The 19,775-nt window shown below is 36.0% G+C and overlaps 1 protein-coding gene and 1 long non-coding RNA gene across 2 annotated transcripts in view; one reads left to right on the top strand and one right to left on the bottom strand.

Moving 5' to 3' along the window:
* Positions 1 to 19,775, bottom strand: part of Dock3 (dedicator of cytokinesis 3) — a 656,066-nt gene that overhangs the window by 47,860 nt on the left and 588,431 nt on the right. Inside the window, exons 28-32 of the mRNA XM_077793451.1 lie at positions 17,016 to 17,110; positions 15,240 to 15,315; positions 14,593 to 14,693; positions 14,262 to 14,320; positions 11,649 to 11,797 (exon numbers count right to left, since the gene is read on the bottom strand). Coding sequence (XP_077649577.1) covers positions 11,649 to 11,797; positions 14,262 to 14,320; positions 14,593 to 14,693; positions 15,240 to 15,315; positions 17,016 to 17,110 — 480 coding nt within the window. The remainder of the gene's footprint in view (positions 1 to 11,648; positions 11,798 to 14,261; positions 14,321 to 14,592; positions 14,694 to 15,239; positions 15,316 to 17,015; positions 17,111 to 19,775) is intronic.
* Positions 1 to 19,775, top strand: part of LOC144250574 (uncharacterized) — a 78,780-nt gene that overhangs the window by 50,988 nt on the left and 8,017 nt on the right. The window lies entirely within an intron of this gene.

Raw genomic sequence — 19,775 nt, 5'->3', positions numbered from 1 at the left:
AGGGTAAAAAACGGTAATGCCTCAGATTCCCAGTGCTACAAGGGAAGACACATGAACAACATGAAAAAACAAGGGAAGAAAGTGCCCTAAACAAATCAAGATACTATATTATCAGAATCCATGGCCAGCACAAACGAAGAAATTACAGAGAAGGAGTTCAGGATGTACATAATTACAATGTTCTGTGAAGTAAGGATGATATAGGAGAGCAAAAGATCAAATGATGATACAGGCAGCAAAAGATCATTTTGACAAAGAGCTACATAGGCAAATACAGGAAGCAAAAGATTACTTCAATAAGGAGATAGAGGTTCTGAAAAAACAAACAGAAATCCTTGAAATGAAAGAAACAATAAACCAAATTAAAAGATCAATTGAAAGCATCACCATAGCTTACACCACTTGGAAGACAGGACCTCAGACAATAAAGACAAAATATATAATCCTGAAAAGAATGTAGACCACACAGTGAAGATGGTAAGAAACCATGAACAAAACATTGAAGAAATATGGGACAGCATTAAAAGACCAAATTTAAGAGTTATTGGGATAGAGGAAGGCATAGAGTTCCAAACCAAAGGAATGAACAATCTATTAAATGAAATAATACTAGAAAATTTTCCAAACATGAAGAATGAATTGGAAAACCAAATACAAGAGGCTTACAGTATGCCAAATGTACAAAATCACAACAGATCTACACCAAGGTACATTATAATGATAATATCTAGCATACAGAATAAGGAGAGAATTTTAAAAGAAACAAGAGAAAGGAATCTGATTATATACAGGGGAAACCAATTAGGATATCTGCAGAAAGCTAGAAGATCCTAGAACAACTTATACCAAGCTCTGAAAGAAAATGGATGCCAACCAAGAATCTTATATCCAGCAAAATTAAGCTTTAGATATAATGATGAAATAATAGCCTTCCATGATAAACAAAAGTTAAAAAAATTTACAACTAGAAAGCCTGCACTACAGGACATCCTTGGCAAAATATTACATGAGGAGGAAATGAAAAAACCACAATGAAAATCAGGTATTATATTAATTAATGAAAATCAGTTATTATACTAAAGGAAAAACTAATAAAAGGAGAAACCAAGTCAAGTTAAATACCAAAAATAAACAAAAATGGCTGGGAATACAAATCATGTCTCAATAATAAATCTGAATGTTAATGCCTAAACTCACCAATCAAAATACATAGACTGGATTGAAAAAAAAAGATCCAACAATATACTGCCTCCAAGAGATTCATCTCATACAAAAAGACATCCACAGACTGTGAAAGGTTGGGAAAAATCATACCACTCACATGGACTGTGGAAACAAGCAGGGGTTTCCATCCTCCTATCAAATAAAGTAGACTTCAAGCTAAAGTTAATCAAAAGAAATAAAGAAGGACACTACATACTGCTCAAGGGAACCATACACCTCAACACATAAAAATTATAAATATATATGCCCCAAACAATGGAGCATCTACATTCATCAAACAAACTCTTCTCAAGCTCAAGAATCAAATAGACCACAACACAATGATTCTGGGTGACTTTAACACACCTCTCTTCCAAACAAAAGCTGAACAAAGAAACTACAGAACTCAATAATACATAAAAGGACTTATCTGACATATATACATGTATATATAACATTTTATCCATCAATGAGTGAATATCCTCAGCAGCACATGGATCCTTCTCTAAAATAGACCATATATTTATTATGCCACAAAGAAACTCTTGGCAAATACAAAAAAAATAGAGATACTACTCTGCATTTTATCAGATCATAATGGAATAAAATTAGAAATCAATGATAAAATAAAAATAAAGCTACTTCAACACCTGGCAACTAAAAAATATGCTCTTGAATGAACAATGGGTTTCAAAAGACATCAAAGGGGAGGCTAAAAAATTCTTAGAGGTAAGTGAGAACACTGATACAATGTATCAAAATCTCTGGGACACTATGAAGGCAGTACTAAGAGGAAAGTTCACTGCATGGATTTCATTTCTTAAAAGAAGAAAAAGTCAGCAAATAAATGACCTAACATTACATCTCAAAGCCCTAGAAAAAGAACAAATCTATACCAAAAGCAGTAGAAGACAGAAAATAATCAAAATCAGAGTTGAAATCAATGAAATTGAAACAAAAGAAACAATTGAAAAAAATTGACAAAACAAAAAGTTGGTTCTTTGAAAAAATAAATCAAACTGATAAATATTAGCCATGCTAATAAAGAGGAGGAGAGAGAAAATTCAAATTACTAACGTGATGAAAAAGAAATATCACAACAGACACTACAGAAATACAGAAGATAATTAGAAATTATTTTGAGAATTTATACTCCAATAAAATAGAAAATATTGAAGGAATCCACAAATTTCTAGAGTCTTTATGATGTGCCCAAACTGAATCAGGATGACATACACAATTTAAACAGATCAATTTCAAGCAATGAAATAGAAGATGCCATCAGAATCCTACCAACCAAGAAAAGCTCAGGACTAGATGAATACACAACTGAATTCTACAAGACCTTTAAAGAAAAACTAATACCAATACTCTGCAAATTATTGTGTGAAATAGAAAAAGAGGGTACACTTCCAAAATCATTCTATGAGGCCAATATCACCCTGATTCCAAAACCAGGTAAAGACACATCAAAGAAAGAAAACTTCAGATCAATATTTCTAATGAACATACATGCAAAAAATTCTGGCAAATAGAATATAAAAACATATAAAAAAGACAGTGCACCATGATCAAATGGGATTCATCCCAGGGATGCAAGGGTGGTTCAACATACGGAAATAAATAAATGTAATTCATCACATCAATAGACTTAAAGGTAAGAATCATATGATCACCTCCATAGATTCAGAAAAAGAATTTCACAAAATACAGCACCCATTGATTTTCAAAACACTATAAAAACTAGTGATAAAAGGAATATATCTCAACATTGTTAACACTATCTATGCAAAGCCCAAGGCCAACATCATTCTAAATGGAGAAAAATTGAAAGCATTCCCTCTAAAAATGGGAACAAGACAGGGATTCCCTCTTTCACCACATCTATTTAACATAGTTCTTGAAACACTAGCCAGAGCAATTAGACAGACTAAAGAAATTAAGGGGATACAGATAAGAAAAGAAGAACTCAAATTAGCACTATTTGCTGATGATATGATTCTATGCCTAGAGGATCCAAAAAATATCACCAGAAAATTTCTAGAACTAATAAATGAATTCAGCAAAGTTGCAGGATATAAAATCAACACCCATAAATCAAAGGCATTTCTGTATATCCGTGACAAATTCTCTGAAATGGAAACAAATAAAACTTTCCTATTTACAATAGCCTCAAAAAAATTACACTTGGAATCAACAAAAGAGGTGAAAGACCTCTACAATGAAAACTACAGAATGCTAAAGACAGAAATCAAAAAAAGACCTTAGAGGATGGAAAGCTCTCCCTTGTTCTTGGATAGGCAGAATTAATATATCAAAATGCCTAGAGGATCCACAAACACTATACATATTTAATGCAATTCCAATCAAAATTCCAATTACATTCTTCATAGAAATAGAAAAAGCAGTCATGAAATTCATCTGGAAAAATAAGAGACCCAGAATAGGTAAAGCAATCCTTAGCAAGAAGAGTGAAGCAGGTGGCATCACTATACCAGACCTTAAACTATACTAAAGAGCAATAGTAACAAAAACAGCATGGTACTGGCAGACTGTAGACCAATGGTACAGAATAGACGACACAGAGACAAACCCACATAATTACAGTTATCTTAGGTTAGACAAAGACACCAAAAACATACATTGGAGAAAAGACAGCCTTTCAACAAATGGTTTTGGGAAAACTGAAAATCCTTATGCAACAAATTGAAATTAAACCCCTATCTCTCACCCTGCACAAAACTCAAAATAGATCAAAGACATAGGAATTAAACCAGAGACCACATGCCTAATAGAAGAAAAAGTAGGCCCAAATTTCATTATGTCAGATTAGGCCCTGACTTCCTTAATAAGACTCCTATAGTACAAGAATTAAAATCAATAGTCAATAAATGGGATGGATTCAAACTAAAAAGCTTCTTCTCAGCAAAAGAAACAATCAGTAAGGTGAGTAGAGAGCCTATAGAATGTGAGCAAATTTTTACCACACACACATCAAATAGAGCTCTAATTTCTAGAATATATAAAGAACTCAAAACTCTTAACCCTCCAAAAACAAAAACAAATAACCCAAATCAATAAGTTGGCCAAGGAACTAAACAGACACTTTTCAGAAGATGATATACAATCAATCAGCAAATATATGAAAAAATGTTCAACATCTCTAGCAATTACAGCAATACAAATCAAAACTATTCTAAGATTTCATCTCACTCCAGTCAGAATGGCAGCTATTGAGAACACAAACAACAAGTGTTGGCGAGGATGTAGTGAAAAAAAGGCACGCTCATACTTTACTGGTGGGACTGCAAATTGGTGCAGTCAATATGGAAAGCAGAATGAAGTTTCCTTGAAAAACTGGGAATGGAACCACCTTTTGACCCAGCTATCCTACTCCTTGGTCTATACCCAAAGGACTCAAAAACAGCATACTATTGGGATGCAGCCACATTTATAGCAGCATAATTCACAATAGCTAAACTGTGGAACCAATCTAGATGCCCTTACATAGATGAATGGATAAAGAAAATGTGGTGTATCTACATAATTGAATATTACTCAGCATTATAAGAGAATAAAATCATGGCAATTGCAGGTAAATGGATGGAGCTGTAGAAAATATTGCTAAAGTGAAGCCAATTCCAAAAAACCAAATGCTGAATATTTTCTATGATATGTGGATGCTGATTCATAATGGGGATGGGGGGAGCATGGGAGGAATAGACAAACTATAGATAGGGCAAAGGGGAGGGAGAGGAAGGGAGAGAGTATGGGGGTTGGAAAGGCAGTGAAATGAGATGGAAATCATTACTCTAAGTACATGTATGAAGACATGAATGGTGTGACTCTATATTGTGTACAACCAGAGACATGAAAAATTGTGCTCTATATGTGTAATATGAATTGAAATGCATTCTGCTGTCATATATAACAAATTAGAATAAATTAAAAAAAGAAAAAAAATCCCAGCAGGAATGTCTGTGCAAACTAACAGATGATTCTAAAATTTATAGAAAGGCTAGGGACCATGGCACATCCTTATAATCCTAGCAACTTGGGAGGCTGATGAAAGGAGGATCACAAGTTTGAGGCTAGTCTCAGCAATTCAAGGAAACTCTGTCTCAAAATAAAATATAAAAAAGGACTGGGGATGTAGCTCGATGGTAGAGTGCTCTTGGATTCAATTTCTAATACTGCAAATAAGTAAGTAAGTAAGTAAACAATATAGGAAAAAGAAAAGGAACTGCAATAGCTAACAGAATATTTTAAAAAGTACAAATTTGGAGAATTTATATCATCTCATTTTTAAGACTAATTATAAAGCTACCAAAATTAAGGCAGTGTGGTATTGATGAAAAAATAGACAGTGGAGAGACTAAGGTATTTGAAGGTCATGTGAAAGAAATTCACGTAAATATGATCAACTGATTTAAAAAAATTAATTGACAATAATTGTATATATTTAGGGGGTACAACATGATGTTTTAATATATGTATGCATTGCAAAATGATTAAATCAAACTAAATAACATATCACCTTACCTACTTATTTTTTTGTAAGGACATTTAAAGTCTTCTCTTTCAGCAATTTTAAAATATACAACACATTATTATTAAGTATTGTCACCATGCTGTGCACTAGATCAGTAAAACTTATTCCTCTGAATTAAAACTTTGTACACTTTGATAGTTAATTGATTTGAGAAAGGTACAAAGGTAATTCAAGGAGAAAGGATAGTCTTTTCAACAAGGTGCTGGAATAATTAATTGGACATCTATATGCTGCCTCCAAAAGAGGCATATTTCATATTTACCCATATTTCACATCTTATACAAAAATTGATTCAAAATAGATCTGAATTTAAAATGTAACATTATGTAATGTCTAGGGCTGGAGGTGTAGCTCAGTAGAAGAGCACTTGGATTCAATCCCCAGCACTATAATAAAATTATAAACCTTCTAGAAGAAGACACTGAAAAAAATTTGTGGCCCTGGGCTAGGCAAATAGTTCTTAGATATCATTCCAAAAGCATTCATAAAAGAAAAACATTGAGGGCTGGGGTTGTGACTCAGTGGTAGAGGGCTTGCCTAGCATGTGCGAGGCCCTGGGTTCGATCCTCAGTACCATATAAAAAAATAAATAAATAAAACAAAGGTATTGTGTCCAAGTACAACTAATATCTATATATACACACATATATATGTATTTTTATATATAAATAAAAACATTGATTTTGAACTGCATAAAAATAATTTTATAAAACTTTATTTCTCTGAAAGACAATGGTAAATAAAATGATCAGCTAAAGACTTGGAGAAAATATTGTAAGTAACACACTGAACAAAGAACTTAAATCCAGAATACGTGAAGACACCTTAAAACTCAACAATATTTGGAAATAAACAACCCAACTGAAAATGAACAAGTTTTGAATAATAATTTCATCAAAGAAATATAAGACTATTAAGTAAACAAATGAAAGGATGCTCATCATTAGTAATTAGGGGAATGTAAATTAAAACCACAATGATATACAACTGCACATCTATTAGAATGGCACAAATAATACTAAATATTGGTTATTATATGGAGCAACTGGAATTCTCATACACAGTTGCTGGGACTTCAAAATGGTTCAGCCATTTTTGAAAATAGTTTGATATCTTCTTATGTAAAGCTAAACCTACACTTATCACAAGATCCTACAATTATATTTTTATGTATTCATCCACGGAAAAAAAGTAGTTTATATTCATATAAAATGTTTTATTAGCTTCATTTTAGTATTTACCAAAATGTAAAGAATCTAAATGTCTTTCAAATGATGAATAAGTTAAATAGTACTCATCAGTAGAAAAACTACCTGTTACTGTGTCCTACACAAGGGATCAGATAACTGCACAGAGGTGTTACCTGGCTGAGAAATTAAAACTCTGAAATAATTAATAAGAAATAAAAGACAAACAGACCAATATCAATGGAGGAAGTAGAAGAAGCCATCAAAAGACTACCAACCAAGAAAAGCCCAGGACCGGATGGGTATACAGCGGAGTTTTACAAAACTTTTAAAGAAGAATTAATACCAATACTTTTCAAGTTATTTCAGGAAATAGAAAAAGAGGGAACTCTTCCAAATTCATTCTATGAGGCCAACATCACCCTGATTCCGAAACCAAAGACACTTCAAAGAAAGAAAACTACAGACCAATATCTCTAATGAACCTAGATGCAAAAATCCTCAATAAAATTCTGGCAAATCGGATACAAAAACATATCAAAAAAATTGTGCACCATGATCAAGTAGGATTCATCCCTGGGATGCAAGGCTGGTTCAATATATGGAAATCAATAAATGTTATTCACCACATCAATAGACTTAAAGATAAGAACCATATGATCATTTAGATAGATGCAGAAAAAGCATTCGACAAAGTACAGCTTCCCTTTATGTTCAAAACACTAGAAAAACTAGGGATAACAGGAACTTACCTCAACATTGTAAAAGCTATCTATGCTAAGCCTCAGGCTAGCATCATTCTGAATGGAGAAAAACTGAAGGAATTCCCTCTAAAATCTGGAACAAGACAGGGATGCCCTCTCTCACCACTTCTATTCAATATAGTTCTTGAAATACTGGCCAGAGCAATTAGACAGACAAAAGAAATTAAAGGCATAAAGATAAGAAAAGAAGAACTTAAATTATCACTATTTTCGGATGTCATGCTCCTATACCTAGCAGACCCAAAAGGTTCTACAAAGAAACTACTAGAGCTAATAAATGAATTCAGCAAAGTGGCAGGATATAAAATCAACACGCATAAATCAAAGGCATTCCTGTATATCAGCGACAAATCTTCTGAAATGGAAATGAGGACAACCACCCCATTCATAATATCCTCAAAAAATAAAATAAAATACTTGGGAATCAACCTAACAAAAGAGGTGAAAGATTTATACAATGAAAACTACAGAACCCTAAAGAGAGAAATAGAAGAAGATCTTAAAAGATGGAAAAATATACCCTGTTCATGGATAGGCAGAACTAACATCATCAAAATGGCGATATTACCAAAAGTTCTCTATAGGTTTAATGCAATGCCAATCAAAATCCCAACGGCATTTCTTGTAGAAATAGATAAAACAATCATGAAATTCATCTGGAAAAATAAAAGACCCAGAATAGCAAAAGCAATTCCAAGCAGGAAGAGTGAAACAGGTGGTATAGTGATACCAGACTTCAAACTATACTACAGAGCAACAGTAACAAAAACAGCATGGTTCTGGTACCAAAACAAGCAGTTGGACCAATGGTATAGAACAGAGGACACAGAGACCAATCCACAAAATTACAACTATCTTATATTTGACAAAGGTGCTAAAAGCATGCAATGGAGAAAGGATAACATCTTCAACAAATGGTGTTGGGAAAACTGGAAATCCATATGCAACAAAATGAATCTGAATCCCTTTCTCTCGCCATGCACAAAAGTTAACTCAAAATGGATCAAGGAGCTTGATATCAAAACAGAGACTCTGCGTCTGATAGAACAAAAAGTTGGCTCTAATCTACATATTGTGGGGTCGGGCTCCATATTCCTTAATAGAACACCTATAGCACAAGAGTTAAAAATAAGAATCAACAAATGGGACTTACTCAAACTAAAAAGTTTTTTCTCAGCAAGAGAAAGAATAAGAGAGGTAAATAGGGAGCCTACATCCTGGGAACAAATTTTTACTCCTCACACTTCAGATAGAGCCCTAATATCCAGAGTATACAAAGAACTCAAAAAATTAAACAATAAGAAAACAAATAACCCAATCAACAAATGGGCCAAGGACCTGAACAGACACTTCACAGAGGAGGACATACAATCAATCAACAATTACACGAAAAAATGCTCACCATCTCTAGCAGTCAGGGAAATGAAAATAAAAACCACCTTAAGATACCATCTCACTCCAGTAAGAATGGCAGCCATTATGAAGTCAAACAATAACAAGTGCTGGCGAGGATGTGGGGAAAAGGGTACACTTGTACATTGCTGGTGGGACTGCAAATTGGTGTGGCCAATTTGGAAAGCAGTGTGGAGATTCCTTGGAAAGCGGGGAATGGAACCACCATTTGACCCAGCTATTCCCCTTCTCGGACTATTCCCCAAAGACCTTAAAAGACGGTACTATAGGGATACAGCTACATCGATGTTCATAGCTGCACAATTCACAATAGCTAGACTGTGGAACCAACCTAGATGCCCTTCAATAGATGAATGGATAAAAAAATGTGGCATTTATACACAATGGAGTATTACTCAGCACTAAAAAATGACAAAATCATGGCATGTGTGGGAAATGGATGGCATTAGAGCAGATTATGCTAAGTGAAGCTAGCCAATCCCTAAAAAACAAATGCCAAATGTCTTCTTTGATATAAGGAGGGCAACTCAGAACAGAGCAGGGAAGAAGAACATGAGAAGAAGATTACCATTAAACAGGGATGAGAGGTGGGAGGGAAAGGGAGAGAGAAGGGAAATTGCATGGAAATGGAAGGAGACCCTCATTGTTTTACAAAATTACATATAAGAGGAAGTGAGGGGAAAAGGAAAAAAACAAGAGAGAGAAATGAATTACAGTAGATGGGGTGGAGAGAGAAGATGGAGGGGAGGGAAGGGGAGGGGGGATAGTAGAGGATAGGAAAGGCAGCAGAATACAACAGACACTAGTATGGCAGTATGTAAAAACGTGGATGTGATTCTGCAATCTGTATTTGGGGTAAAAATGGGAGTTCATAACCCACTTGAATCAAATGTATGAAATATGATATGTCAAGAGCTTTGTAATGTTTTGTACAACTAACAAAAAAAGCTTTAAAAAAAAGAAATAAAAGACAAAGACACAGGAAAGTAGTTTCAACAGTGAGGGCCTGGAGGGATGATTGGACCTGATAGGTCGGATCTCTGACAAAGATAGGTTGGATCTCTGCTCTGTGTGCTTTAAAATTTATAGGGGAGCACATCAAATGGATTTATTGTGAGAAAAAGATTTTAAAGATAAACAAGAATCTAGAGGTTGTGGGGAAATTGGCCTGATTGGAGACTTATCACTGGCACAATAATTCTTCCTCTTCTAGGCAACTGGTACCTCAAGGCTATTTGTGTGCTTTGATATCTTTGAACCTGGGGCTGTCTGAACCAATAAATTCCAGGGTATCACAGAATTCTCTTTGAGCAGGATGTTCCTAAGGCAATGGAGCGGTCTCAGATGATACACACAGTGAAATAGATGAACCTCTCATAGTATCATGCTCAGTGAAAGAAGCCAGTCTCAAAAGGGTTATTTTCTCTTTGATTCCATCTATATGACATTTATGGTAAAGGCACAACTACATTGATGGAGAACAGATCAGGCTGTACAGATTAAAGACAGAGGAAGTGTTTCATTATAAAGGAACTAAAAAATAGAATTTTGAGGCATTTGAAAAATATTGATTGTCATGTTGGTCACACAACTCTGTGCATCTGCAAAAACTTATAGAATCATAAATAAAAAAGAGTGAATTTTACTCTATGTAAATTTAAAAATAATTATTTTATTTATTTATGTAAGATTTTTATTTATTAATGTAAATTTAAAAATAAATAAATATTTAAAATTTACTGTTTGGTGTGCTCCTCAATTTCACCACTGAAATTGGTTCATTGCAAAATCATGAGTTGTGAAGGAGTTCAGTGGGGAACTGGGACAATTTCCAAGCCAATACAGAAATTTCTCCTAGTAGCCTCCTGGGGGCTTCTGCTTGAAGATCACTAGCAAAGTGGAACTCCTATATTCCAAACTATTATAGATCACAGTAGATACTTTATGCTGCTAGCAATTTATTTCTTTCATTAGCTAAAATTGGCTTCCCTATCATTGGCCCTTATTGGTCCTAGAATTATTCTTTGGAGCTATAGATAAAAAGGAAGAGGCCATCTCCTTCACCTTAGTGGTGGCAAAAGAATTACATGGAAGGAGAGACTGAAGTGACTCAGTCAAAACATCTCTTGGACCTGTAGTCTATGAAATTCTAGGCTATCCTGAGCCATGAGAAGCCAACTGGTCTGGGCTCTAATCTTAGAAATGCTTTTGTATAGTGTGGATCCGCCAAAGAGGAAGAACAACATACTCCCAGGCCTTCACCTGAGTGAAATTGGGAGGGCATAGTCTCAAGTTCCTTTTACATGATATTCACCTATTTCCTCTGATTCATTTTTTTAGCCTCTAATTTGATGAAACGAGTCTACAAATCAATTTTGGCAAATAATTAAAAATCCTTGAAGAGGAAGAATTCAAGATGGCTGTTTTAACATTCCCATTGGAACCATGTTGTAGCCATCTGGGCCACCTGCCTGAGAAGAAGGGGTCCATTTCAAAAAGTACCTTGAACACTTCCAGGTGTCACCTTACCTGTTTGAAGTTGCCATTTTTCCTCTGCTCCCAATCCATCATATCATGAAAGATGGGAATCATGATATTCCGTACTTCTGGCTGTGGGACTAGTGTCACACCCAGAAAAGGACCAATCATTCCCGGAATAAAGTGGATCTTATGTTCACCTGAACAACAAAACCCAACAGATATTAGTTTATGAATGCTTTGTTACTTCCATGGAAGATTCCCAAGTGAGCCACAGCACATGCTATGATTTTTTTTATTGAATGCTTCTGAGAGTAAAGTAAGCTCACTCCTATGGTTTTCTGTGAAACTCCCTCTCAGCTTTTTAGAGTTCATAGATAAAGCTGGCCCAGCCTATTTAAAGCAAATGTTCAACAGGCTCAAACTGCTTTTCCAATTTCCTGGGAAGTTCCAAAAACTACCTGAAAATCTCTGAGATCAAGAAACAGAGTTTGCTATGGGATTTTTGAATAACCTAAGATAGTTTCAGATGGTCTTTTCACAGCATTTTTTTAAGCAAGGAAAAGTCATATATTTTTGCTTAAATAAAATTTACTTTTCCTGGGGTTTCTATCTCTAGCCTAGAGGCATTTAAATAGAAGAGGATATCTGGGCCTTGGTCCAGTTACCAGGGGCCAGAAATCCATGGATCTTTTTAATGCTTGTGCTCCTGTATGCCAAAGAAGCCCCTCTTCTGAGCTGGAAGGAGCCTCTTGCACATCCCTACCCTGTCAGGATGGACTGGAGACTCTTTGCCCATCCTCAAATCCCTTGTATTAAGATTATTTTTCTTTTCTTTCCTTCCTTTTCCTTTGTTCTTTACTTCTTTCTCTTTGTATTTTTTATTGGTGCATTATAATTGTACATAATGATGGGATTTGTTGTTATGTATTCATACATGTACACAATATAACAATATAATTTGGTGAATATCACTCCCCAATCATACTGCATTTCTTTTTTTTTTTTAAAGAGAGAGTGAGAGAGGAGAGAGAGAGAGAGAGAGAGAGAGAGAGAGAGAGAGAGAGAGAGAGAGAATTTTTAATATTTATTATTTAGTTCTCGGTGGACACAACATCTTTGTTGGTATGTGGTGCTGAGGATCGAACCCGGGCCGCACGCATGCCAGGCGAGCGCGCTACCGCTTGAGCCACATCCCCAGCCCTCACACTGATTTCTGATGGTAGTGCCATACCTACTTGGATCAGCTCATCCCTCAGATTCCTATAGAAGGCCTTCCCATGGGAAGTGAGGGATGAACTTCCCTCTGACTGGCCTGTCATCTGAGTAGTGTTTCCAGAATTCAGGGCTAGCCCTGAGGACCATGGAATTGGACTCTTTTGTTCCTTGCAGTGGTGAAACAGAGAACCATCTTCAGAGCTCTTCTTTCAGTCTTTCAGAGACTAAGGAAGAGACAAACTGTGGACTTGTATAATAACTGCTACATCAAGTAAAACCAGTTCTCAGGGACCACAGAATGTCATTTTCACCAAAAGCAATGAGGTAAGAATGGCTTCATCAGACGAATCTAGTATCTTAAAATTTCTTCTATTTTGAAAGTCTATCTAAGAAGAAAATATTAGCCCTAAGGTCAATTCTGCATGTTATAATCTTCGTACTTGATATAGTTGCCAGTGTCTTGTATTCCTGGAAATTTCACAGTCAACTTCAGGGTTCAAATCTATTACTGTTGGATGCAGAGTAACAGTGCTAAAGCTGGAAAAAGTCTGCTTTAGGAAATGCATCCCGACTCAGGGATGGAAGACCCTCTTACTGGAAGAAATGCCTCAGACCTTGTTGCTGCCTCTAGATTAGGAATGGAAATGGTTAACAGATGACTGTAAGATTTTATGACCATCATTCCTAAGGCTTCAGAGCCATGAACTTAGTTGAAAGCAGACCTCACTTGAAGTAGTAACAGTAGCTTCTCTAGCATCCTGACAGGCCACTCAGATCCCTATAATATAGGCTGGCCCAGTTAGTCATCAGGGCAATTGAAAGATTGTCATGTATACCTAAAAAGAACAAATAAAAAATGCTGTATATATAAAAAAAGATTGTACCAGAAATACTGATCTGACAAGTTTATATTCAAAAAAGTGGCTATTAGAGAAGCTGTGGCTAGATGGGTAAACAAAATCAATCGCATCCAGTTGCTCTAACTCCTTTCTCACATGTTCTTTTATGCAACTGATGTCAGGTATGTGATTTGGATGCATTAATACTATTAAAATTAATATCCTTGCTCATGTGCTAGGTATGCTCAAGATCTATCTATGCTTTTGAGCCTACAACATCCAGACTGGGACATGAAAAGCACAGAGCATCTTACAAGCATGGATTCTCAAACTGGAAAAATTACTGGAGCACTCATCTTATTCTTTTGACTTTAGTTCTCTAAAAAGGGACTGTGCATATGTAGTACTGGAGTCTTATTTTTCAGCCAAACTCTCTCTGCCAAAAGCTTCATGCTTCATCCATCTGAAGTGTTACATTCAAGTTATATAAGAATCTCTTGGGCCTGAACTAACAACACTCAGAAAGTCTGAGGGATGCTATTAGTCCTGGTAGTTTTTATTTGGCTTTGCAATATATGGAAGGGAATAACAGGGAGAAAAGACCTACCCAAATTCTGCCACATGCTGAACAGTTCATAAGCCATCATCACACGCATGTCCCCATACCTGGGAATAGTAACACAGGAGCCAATTGTTAGTGGAAAAAGGTTCACACCTCAAAACAGGGTTGCAAACCTTATGAGGCCAGTACTTCTGTACTGTCATTCCAAAAGTTTCTTAAAATGCTAAGCCATTTGGTTCTTAACTGAACCCTCACACTTGGTCTACTGGGAAACTACCCATGTGAGAACCCAATGGTCTTCCAAAGGAGCCTGTCACAGTAACACAGTCCCATCTGGGAAAGGGGTAGGGAGATGAACAGGAGACATCTGTCTTACTTATCTAGAATCTTCTTCCTCTTGGCTGAAGTAATGATTTCTAGCTGAAGGCTTGGCTGATTTATGAATAGAACTGCCAGACTAAAATAAGAATTCCACACCTAGAAACACAGAAAAAAGAAGAATCATGTGACAATATGAGTACTTAACTTGAAGAGAGTTATTAAACACATGAATATAGTACAGAATCCATTTTATAATCTTAAGATCCTGATTTGTTTTCCTATTAAAATATCTTTTCAAATAGCACCCTCACTATTTTAGTTAGTGACTCCTTTAAAAAAAACCCCTTTATTTATTTATTTTTATGCGGTGCTGAGAATCAAACCCAGTGCCTCATACATGAGAGGCAAGTGTTCTGCCACTGAGCCACAATCCCAGCCCTTTAGTGACTCTTTTTGATGCCAATAGTGTTGATTCTGTATAGAAAACATAATCATAGATGCCTGGCTCCCAACACCTCCAAGAGGGGAGCATCCAGAACATATTCTAATCAGGTTTGGAAGCTGTTTGATACTCTGAATATGTTAATAAATAAAAAATATTATTAAATAAAAATAATATATTAATAAATAAAAATCTGTAATCATGGTTTTTGGCTTTCTAGGGTTATTGCAAAAGTAGTGATGGGTTTCAGGAGTTCCTACCTTGAAGTCAAAGTCTGTCTCTATGAAATTCTTGTGCAGTGCAGAGGATAGGTACTGGACAGTAGTGACTATAATACTGCATCAAGGAAACAAGATATTGATAGAATTAAAAGACTAACAGTAGCATCTGACAACTTAGCACCAGTTGTCTATAGCTCATGGGAAAACTTAGTACAAATTTCTCCCACATACACGGAGACTAGAAGATAGTACAAAAGAGAAGATGGTACAAATCCCACTGAAAACTATTTGGTGAAATACCCCACAGTAGGTAAGATAAAATAGGGCACCTGCGGGCTCTTGATACTTCTTCCCTATGGGCCTTATGGTTCTGAAAGATTTCTCAAAGAGTAACTTATAGTATTTTTGGGGAACTTTGGACAAGCAATATATATTATGATCACTATATAGAATTTAGGACATAATTTTATTATTTTACTTGATAATAGAGTTTTATTATTATTAAATCCTTGTTTTTGTCATATACTAGTATTTTCCTCTATGGGTAATTTTATTTTAGTTCTTGTTTTAGAATATTATTCTTATTCCTAGAATGGGTACTTATAAGAAGCAATGGGAGGCTACTCTACTGGAATTGAGAGCATGGGTTGAAGTAGAAAAGGAGTTAAGTAGGACAGGTTTAATACACAGGACCTATGCTACTTGCAAAGGGACTTATGGAACTTATATCTAACAGTGGCCTCCTGGGCTTTGGTGTAGAAAAGGGACAAAGCAAAAACAGTGTATTAGACTAGTCTACCATCAGAGGGGGTGATAAATGTTAAGGGTAAAAGTCTTGGAAGAAGAGGCTGCTCCTGCAAGAAAGACTGGAAAGTCTGAAGTGCTCTGAGCAGAGCTAAGAGAGAGAAACATGAAGAATTCCAATGGAAAATCCATTATTTGAGGAATTATCTGTGCAACTTTATAATCATCCATCTTTCTGTTCTAGACCAAACATTTGCAGTTCTTAGGGGAAAAAGAGATTCTATAAAAGGCACAAAGTGGAAATATCATACTGGTACCTTGCTAATATAACTAACAAATAATTTTACTATATTCAGTAGAATGCCAACATAAAAGATAGATCAGTGGGAAGAGGCAGTGGGCTAGAGAGTGGAGGCCAATTAGTCTGCTTCTGAGTAAATACAGATTCAAAGGAGCCAGCCCCCTACCACATGTATCACTTACCTGGCTTGCTAAAAGGAAGCATAGGCTAGAATATGAAAGGGGCAGATAAGTTAGGGTCAGCCTTAGAATGAATTCAATGTCAGTAGTCAGAGCTTTGCAGCCAGGTTTCAGGTGAGTAATTAGCACTGCCTATGGAAGGCAAGTACTATCTGGCAGACAACACGACTCAAATCAAGAGGAGAGCTTGGGACACTGCCTAAACCTACAGAGAGCAGAGGCCATTGGCCTTTGGGCAGGTCTTTCTCAAGGCGGAACCCTTCAGTGAATATCATATATTTCACATCCTTAACACATCATTTTCTATGCTTACTATACCAACATCTACCAGGCTCTTAGGCTATAGTTTTTGAGTTATCTTTGATTCTTTCCTCTCTGTGTTGTTATGGTCAATGGCCAAGTCCTGCTGATTATGCCTCCAAACATTTTTTTCCAATTGCCAATTCTTTTATCTTTCCATGATCTTGGCGCCTCTCTCTCTCTCTCTCTCTCTCTCTCTCTCTCTCACACACACACACACACACACACACACACACACAGTCTACTGTCTAAGAAACACTCTGTGAATGTTAGTGCAGGGCCCTTTCTTACTTGCTTGTTAGCAGTCTCATCACCATCCAGTCCCGAGGAAAGACACTCATCTTCATCAGGTTTCGGAACACACAGAAAATCTTCAGTAGGAATTCCTGACCACAGAGGAAAAACTGATGTGAGATACCACCACCACCACCATAGCACATATTTCCTTATTAGGCCCTTCTTGACTTCTAGACCATGAGAGTGTATAGAGCTGGTGGATTGGATTCTGGTTCCCTCTGTGAGTTGTCTCTCAGAGGGAGGCAACTAAGAGACAGTGAATTCTGAGTACTCTCACAGGCCAGATGGGAGCAGACCCAAGCTGGACAGAACTGAGGAAGTTCTATACCTACCCTGTCCCCAAAGGTGAATACCAAAAGCACAGGAAAGACTAAGGCCTAGCAGAATTGGTATCAGACTGAGTCCATGGACCTCCTTCTTTGAACCATAGCCCATGAGCACTTGATTGTACAAACATCCTTTTTTGGATATTAAGAACACATTGATGGAAGAAACACTTTAGGAATGATAGAGTAAAAACCTCTGAAAATTGCTATGGTGTATAGCTTAGTGGTAGAACATGGGCTTAACATGCCAAGGATTTGGGTTCAATTCCCATTACCAAAACAAACAAACAAAAAGCAAAAACAAAACAAAACAAAACAAAAAAACCCCCAAACCTTCTGAAAATCTACTCTCCTATGAAAGAAACCAAAGACTTACAATAATTCAGGAGTACTTATTCAGGAAAAATGTATAAATTTCAGAATAGTAGCCTTGAAAACAAGCATCTATAGAAATGCAGCAGTCATGAAAATAGTAGCCACTGGACAGGACAAAATGGTTTTAGAACTTCAAAAAAGTCTCATTCCCCAGAGAATTGTATTATTTGATCTGACTGACACCTTCCCATAATAAACCTGTTCATAAGGTTTATCTTTATTTAACTGACTCAGCTTACTCTCTGAGAAAACTTCATTCCCACAGGCACTTATTGGAGGAAAAAAATCAGCCATATAATTTAATATCCCAGTTGCATGAAGCAGCCTTATCAGGGTAAACAAGAGAATAGCCAAAAAAAAAAAAAAAAAGTAAAAGAATGAGACATCCATAAGGGGATTTGAAAAGCTTTAAAAAGCTCTAACATATTCTTGGCAGCCTAGAAGGAAATGCAGCATTCCTAGGAAACATTCAAGAAGCCCAATTTCTCCCTTCTGGTTGACTATAAGGATATGTACAAGCAAGAATTGAAGGCTAAGGCAGAGCTATAAGAATGTTAAAGGTGAATATACAATATTCACAGAACTCCTTAGCAAAATGCAAAATGTGAAGATTTAATGATTTAAAGCATTTAAGAACATCTCTATTGAGTCATTAGCTAATCACTAAAGAAACAAACATCATTTCCAACAAAAAACAATAAAAAGCAAGAACAAACCCTAGGGATGTGATATTTTCAGATAGTAGGTTTAGGATCTGGAATGCTCCCCAAAGGTTCAAGTTTTGAAGATTTGGTCTCCAATGCAGCAGTGTTCTGATACGGTGCTCTTGGGAAGTGATTGGATCATAAGGGCTCTGACCTCATCAGTAGATTAACCCACTAATAGATTAATAATTTTATGTCAATATTGGGAGGTGGTAGAAACTGTAGGAGATGGGGCCTGGTTGGGGGAAGTAGGTCATTGGGAGTGTGCTCTGGAAAGATATTTATGTTCCTCAGCCTGTTCCTTCCTTCCACTCTCTGTCTCACTTGCTCTACTTTGGGGCTGCCATGATGTGAGCAGCTTTTCTCCATCACATTCTTCTGCCATGATGTTTCTGCCTTTGGAGCCAGTTGATCATGGACTAAACATTCTGAAACTGTGAGCCAAACTAAATCTTTCCTCCACACTTGTTTTGCTCAGGTATTTTGTCCTAGTGACAGAAAGCTAACTAATACTCTGTAGTTGTCACATTATATAAAATGTCCAGTTTTCAACCAAAAAATTATAAGGCATAAGAAGAAATAGGAAAGTATGGTTCATATATAGGAAAAAGAACTCAAAAGAAAAAAGTATAAATGCAATGTTGTACCAAATAAACAATATCAATAAAATGGATAGAAATTATTTTTAAAGTATCAAACAGAAATTCTGGAATTGAAAAGTATAATAACTGAAGTGAAATTTCACTGGAAGGGCTCAGCAGCAGATTTCAGCTATCAGAAGACTCAGCAAACTTGAAGATGGTAAAAAAAATTGAATAGAGCCTCAGAGATCTTAAGGGTATAAATATATACTTAATTAGTGTATCAGGAAACAAGGAGAGAGAAGAAAGAGGAAAATATTATCTGAATAAATAATGGTCCTGAGCTTCTCAAATCTGATGAAAATCTTTAATGTACACATTCAGGAAGTTCAATGAACTCCAAATGGAAAGAACTGAGATCTACCTATAGACATATGTCAAAACTGTCAAAAGTAAAAAACAAAGAGAATCTTGAAAGCAAAAAGAGAGACCAAGAGTTGGTTCTTTGAAAAGAACAGAATTGACAAAACTTTATTTAGACCAATCAAGGAGTGAATGGTAAAGATGGGGGTCTGGGGGGAGAGGGCTGGAAAGCGTGGGTTAAAGAGAAATATGAGCTAATTTCTAAAGTTAGGGACAAAAGGAGGGAAATGTGAAATCTTTCTAGTTAGAGAAATAGAAAGAATTATGGTTCTGCTATGAACAAATGCATATCAACAAATTATATACCCTAGATGAAATGGACAAATTCTTAAAATGATACAAACT

Source organism: Urocitellus parryii, chromosome 2, assembly GCF_045843805.1.
Source record: "Urocitellus parryii isolate mUroPar1 chromosome 2, mUroPar1.hap1, whole genome shotgun sequence".
NCBI classification, from domain to species: Eukaryota; Metazoa; Chordata; class Mammalia; order Rodentia; family Sciuridae; genus Urocitellus; species Urocitellus parryii.
This window is presented reverse-complemented; position numbering and strand designations above follow the sequence as displayed.